This window comes from Chrysochloris asiatica, unplaced genomic scaffold, assembly GCF_000296735.1.
Source record: "Chrysochloris asiatica unplaced genomic scaffold, ChrAsi1.0 scaffold00038, whole genome shotgun sequence".
Lineage (NCBI taxonomy): Eukaryota > Metazoa > Chordata > Mammalia > Afrosoricida > Chrysochloridae > Chrysochloris > Chrysochloris asiatica.
Window position 1 is genome coordinate 777,819 of NW_006408556.1, and position 6,165 is coordinate 783,983.

The 6,165-nt window shown below is 38.8% G+C and overlaps 1 protein-coding gene across 1 annotated transcript in view; it reads left to right on the forward strand.

The window, feature by feature from the left end:
* LOC102820235 (butyrophilin subfamily 1 member A1-like) overlaps positions 1-5,225 on the forward strand; it is a 7,374-nt gene extending 2,149 nt beyond the window's left edge. The window contains exons 3-9 of the mRNA XM_006860544.1: positions 849-1,130; positions 1,246-1,413; positions 1,869-1,889; positions 1,980-2,006; positions 2,307-2,333; positions 2,512-2,538; positions 4,603-5,225. Of these exons, the coding sequence (XP_006860606.1) occupies positions 849-1,130; positions 1,246-1,413; positions 1,869-1,889; positions 1,980-2,006; positions 2,307-2,333; positions 2,512-2,538; positions 4,603-5,225 (1,175 nt within the window). The remainder of the gene's footprint in view (positions 1-848; positions 1,131-1,245; positions 1,414-1,868; positions 1,890-1,979; positions 2,007-2,306; positions 2,334-2,511; positions 2,539-4,602) is intronic.
* The last annotated feature ends 940 nt before the right edge of the window (positions 5,226-6,165 follow it).

Consider the following 6,165-nt stretch of genomic DNA (forward strand, 5'->3'; position numbering starts at 1 on the left):
AACAACAACAACAACAACAACAACATATATATATACGTGGGTGCCGGTTTCATGGATCCACCAGTAGATTCAACTTATGGAGAATTGAGAAAAGAAACTAAAAGCAAAAAGCTGATTGTTCCAATATTCTGAGAGCAGGGAGTATGGTAGGGAGGAAGAAATTTTGAGAGAGCACAAAGGGTGAAAATGGAAAAATAACAAATCACCTTGACCTCTTCATTGTCTCACCTCATCTTTTAGTTAGTCTCTGCTCAGAGAAAAATGAAAATTGGAAAAATGCAAGTGAAGATAGTTCTTTAAATGATTCCAAGAAGCCTTGTATATAGTACAGAATAAACTTCCTTAAGACTTCTAAAAATGGTGTTTTCAGAAATATCTCAACATTTCAACTTTGGCAAATTTTACTTTGTCCCTTTTGTATGTCTTGCTATGATCTAATAGGTAGTTCTGGTGTGGCACCATAGGACAAGCAGTGTACTACTAACCACATGGTTGGCATTTCAATCCCACCAGTTACTTCTTGGAAACCCTATGTAGGTAGAGTCTCTATGAGTCAGAACTGACTCAATGATTCTTAACAACAAATGATCTAACTCCAGATACTCTTAGATGGATAGCATGTGTTAGGCATAGAGATAAGTACTAGTGTCAGCCTCAAGCCCAGAATCATTTCCATGACTTTGGACCACAGGCACACATCTATCTCATGTGGAAAAGAAAAGACACTCTCAAGTCCCACTCAGAACTATGGTGCTTCTTCCCTCTCCCCACAATGGTGTTACTATACAACCTTAGGGATCTGGGGACAAAAATGATCCAATTCTCTGAGAAATGGCTTCCCTCTCCAGGTCTCGGTTCTGTTCCTCGTATTCTCATGGTGGGTCCAGAAGATGAAGGAATACAAGTGACATGCACAGGGAAGGGATGGTTTCCCCAGCCAGAGATACAATGGAAAGATGAAAGGGGAGAGAAGATACCATCTCTCTCTGAGGACCAGACCCAAGATGATGATGGTTTGTTCCAGATAAAGGCATCCCTCATCGTCAGAGACAGCTCCAAGAGAAAAGTGTCCTGCTCTGTAAAGAACCCTTTGTTTGGTGAAGAGCAAGTAGAAAGCATTTCTATCCCAGGTCAGTGCTGCTCATTTTAGGTTCATGAAGGGGGTGAGGAGGAGATATTTGGGATTTGGGATGGAATGGGATTGTGTGTTGAGCAGCGTTGACCAGGTCTTGGGCCCTATTTCAGAGCCCTTCTTCCCTAGGGCCTCTCCTTGGAAGCCAGCATTTGCTGTGACTCTCTATATACTTGGGATTTGCCTGATTGCAGTTTTATTTTTGATCCGGAAACATAAGCAAGACAATTTGCGAGTATCAGAAGTTGAGAAAGAAAAAGAAGACATAAAGCAAGCCAGAGGTAAACCTGGGAATGATCCATGTTGGGGGTGGTGAGGTTATGATTATGTGAGAATGACTGTGCACATGGTGGCATCTACTGGGAAACAGTGACACATGTAGCACTGAATTTGAGCCCCCAGGTCTCCAACAGAACATGCAGCCAGAATCCCAGGGGGGCGGAATAGTATAATAGAATCCATAAGAGAGACAAAAATCACTGGTATAAATATGGAGTTAGAAATAAATGGGCACAGTAATTCAAAATTAATGTAAATGACTCTTAACAACAAATGTTCTAACTCCAGATACTCGTAGATGGATAACATGTGTTAGAACATGCTATCCATCTAAGAGTATGTGTAGGTCAAGGTGTGTGCAAGTAGTTACCACAATACGTGCAAGTGACATAGTCTTGAAACTAAACCTTGGATTTTTTTTCTGTAAAATCTGCTTTATGATTTTTCTCCTTTTTAGATTCACTTCAGGCAGAGCTTGGTAAGTTCCATGTTTTCTTTGCACTTATAGAAGAAATAAAGTCCTGCCTCTATACTGTGTTGGATCTCACAGGCTGTTATTTCTTAACAGGCAGAAGAAAGGAGCTATATAGACAAGGTGAGTTATGTGATGTTATTATCAGATTGGGCTCACAAATTATGTCTATCTTCCCCTTCTTGTTCCAAGAGAATTCATCCCAAATGTTTTTATAACAGATTTATTGGTGAAATGTGGGAAATGTGGGAAACTGGGCAGGAGATTAACAATAAGAGAAACTCCGCAGAATGTTTGTATAGGGAAGCTGAACAGAATATAGTACTGTCATGCACCTTTGTGATTCATATGGTGGTAATAATTTTATATTCTGAAGTGAAGGTCTTAAGAATGGGAAAATCTAATTCCTCTGTTTTGTTTCAGACTGGAAAAAAGCAAATATATATGCAGGTATGTAACTCTGATGTTCTTGTGGGATTTCACAAGATTTTGTGGGGCTCTTAGGAATCTTCCAGAGAGAAATTTTACTTTATTGAGCCAGGAAACCTGACCAGGGACACACCAGCAGCACAGAAAGTCTACTCTTGGCATATTTTCTCATGTAATTTTGTTTTGGTTTGGTTTTCAGACTGGAGAAAGGAACAGTTCAAAGCAGGCAAGTGACATTCTTATTCTGCCCTACATAATCTCTGGACAAATGAAAGCTCTCACGATTGTATAAACTTCCAATAATTCCTGTGTGATTATGAATACATTAGTGCAGTGGCCTTGATCAGCCTTGATCTCATAGTGAAATGTTAACAGATTTCTTGTTATTCTAATACAATTCATCCATTCATTCAACATAAACTTCTACTACTATGCATTGCTGTTGTTGTTAAGTGCCATTCAGTCAGTTCTGAATCACAGCCACCTTATATAGGGTTTCTGAGGAGCAACTGGTAGATTTGAACTACCAACATTGTGGTTCACAGTCCAGTGCTGATCCCACAGTGCAATCCCAGGAGTCATACAACTATTTAGTACCAAATAAAGCAGAGCTCATCTCTGATTTCAGAGTAAAGTATACATACAAAGGAATAAAGAACTTCCTGTGAGAAAAAGTGGCACATTCAAGAAATTACCTAAGAAGTTAACACTTCAGAATATACTTTAATCATGTGGTGTATCTACTCAGGTGACTAACATTGCAGAAGTAGTTCAGTTGAGGAAGACTTTTGTGTAACTCTCCTAAGACAGAGGAGAGCTGCTGCATCTCTATGAAAATCAAAACCATCCCTTGCCCATTTTAGGGGATTTTTTCAGAATTGTGAGTTGATTATACATTTTTAGTGCATGCCACTTTACTCTGATTCAAGCCCAGTCTTTACAAGCATTTCCTAATTATTTTAATCCTCCAAAAGTTCAAACATACTCTAATATCCCAGATGCAAATTCTTATGAGAAAACTTTAATTATTAAAGAAGTTTAGGTTTAAAAGAAATATATTAATTGCTACTACTACCCACTAATCACTCCACAGAAACCCTATACAGGGTCTCTATGAGTTGGAACTGACTCGACAGCACTTAACCACCACCAACAGCCTTTAGTATTAGTACACCTATTGGAAACTAAAATTTAAGGACAAGACATATTATTTCATCTTATCTCTTTCTAACAATAATTCTTTGTGAAGGTATGATGATTATACATTTATCATGAGAGTATACTGAGACTGACAGAAGCAAATTAACCACAGACAGGGTGACAACCAAAACCCATATTTTTCTGACACTGAAAAGATAATAATTCAATAAGAAAGTTCATTGATTTGGTTATTACCTAAATCCACAGGAAAAATGATTCTAAAGAGACTTAAATGAAAGTAGTCATGCTACAATTGGAAATATGACAGGACTTCACTATCAAGAGCAAGCAGTAATGGAACAGCATTGAGCAGAGTATGGAGAGACAATGTCCTGAATACTTGATGCTGGAAAATTGTAGATGAAACAATCCTATTGGCTGAGTGGTTTCAGCCTGTTGAAACAGATGGCTACCCAAGGGCCTGGCTTAATTTTATCTTTTTATGTTTCAAACATGTTGTTGTTGTTAAGTCTTATCAAGTTGATTCCAACTCATATCGACCTTGTATAGGGTCTCCAAGAAGCAGCTGGTGAATTTGAACTGCCGACCTCATGGTTCAAACCAACCTTTCCACACTGGGATTCTGTTTTACACATTAGGATCCTGGTGTGGCACTGTAGATTAATGAGCTGGGCTCCAAAGTCGGCTTGAACTGCAAGGATGGTGGTTCAAGCTCACCAGCTGCTCTTAGGAACCCTATACAAGGTCGCTCTGGGTCGAAACTGACTCGATGGCACTTAACAACAACAATTAGCTCTTGTATTACTCTAAAGGGTAGTGCAGTGGACTAGAGTATTGCGCTACTAATTGAAAGGTTGGTGATTCAAACCCACCAGCCACTATATAGGAGAAAGATGAAGCAGTGTAATTGCATAAATATTTATAGCTTCAGAAACCCTATGACAGTATTCTACTCTATCCCATAGGGTCACTGAGATTAAGAATCAGTTCAAAGAGAGTGGGTTTGTTTTCCTTGTTTTGTTTTGATTTTTGATTTTCCTCCATTCTTCTTCCCTAGTATTTGTTTCTATCCTAGGGCCAACCAGTCTGTATTATGGATTGACATTATGTTTTTCCTCCACACCTACAGTGACTGCTGTGTTGGCTGCAGACACAGCTCATCCCAACCTCGACTTATCTGAGGATAGAAGACATGTTTATTGGGCAGAAAATGATTCTCAGAACTGTGACATCTGCAGTGTTCTGGGCCAGGATTGCTTTACGCAAGACAGACATTATTGGGTGGTGGAAGTGAATATGGAGATAAAAGATGACGCTGAAAATAGATGGGCTCTGGGTGTGTGCTCAGAAACAGTCAAGAGAGATGGGTGGTTTAAAGAACAACCGGAAAAGAATTTCTGGTTGGTGGCATGCACTAACGGAGAAATCGAGGCTCTCACCTCCACACCAAAGCCTCTGTCCCTGAGGCAGCACCCCAAAAAGATAGGGGTTTTCCTGAACTGGAAGGATGGAGATGTGTCCTTTTACAACATGATTGATGGTTCTCACATCTACTCCTTTACTGGAATCACCCTCTGTGGGACCCTACGCCCTTATTTCAGCCTTCAGGGTTCTGGTACATCTGTGACCATCTGCTCAGCTTCAGATCACACTGATAATCATCCTGATTCCCTTCCAAAGACCTCTGTGGTTCATGAAAAAGATTGTGATGTGAGTATTTCCCAAGAAGCTAATTCTCTATTACCTCAATAAGAAGTGAAGTGTTGGCCCCATTGGGCACCTTCACTGTCTCCACTCAAGCCACTTACAGGTATGTTCTGCAAGAAAGCTGTCCTTAGGTAGAGAATAGATCAGTAGATATGATTACAGCCCTTTTCAATGAGGAAGAGAGAGAAAGAAAAATAGGACAATTTGAATATGACTTGGAGAATTTATTGTAGTGTTAATATTTATGGAAATATAGTCTTTTGTGGCTAAATAGAAAACATTTCTGTCACAAAATATCTCAAAACAAGTGCACATTTTTGTTTTATAAATGTGCTCAGTGTGTATTAAAGTAGATATTTTTAAAGCAACATTTGAAGAAAAAATATATATCATCTTACTTTTTGAGGTCCTTTTGGAAGAGAATAGTCACGTTCTCAATAAATATCACATATGGAAATAAAAGAAATCTGTTTAAGTCTTTTGAAAGTTAGTAGCTCTGCCTTTCCACATTTAAGAACCTTGTTATTGGTGTCTTTTTTCCTTTCTAATAACTATTTTCTCTCTGAAAGCAGATACTATAACATTAATTCATTTTCTTTCATTCCCTCGTAGGGCACAATTCTGAACCTTGAGGTTCAAACTGACTTTGTGGTACATTATCCTACAGCGCCACCCCAGAACAACTTTAAGGCTCTGGTATCCTTGTAACTTTTTAATTGTATGTTTGTCAAGGGTTGAGAATGACGACTATGTAAATATAAGCTGTTTCAGTTGGGACGCAAGCTTCCTGAAAGGAAAGAGTCCTTTGTTTTAACTATTTTTCACAGGTTCAGAAGTGTGCCCTACAAGGAAATGAAAGAAAATGAATCAATGTGATAGTATCTGCTTTCAGAGAGAAAATAGTTATTATTTTTATGAAAAAAACATGTACACAGTATTCATGGAGAAAGAATCATTCCGCCAATGGTTTTCTCTCTCTCTCTCT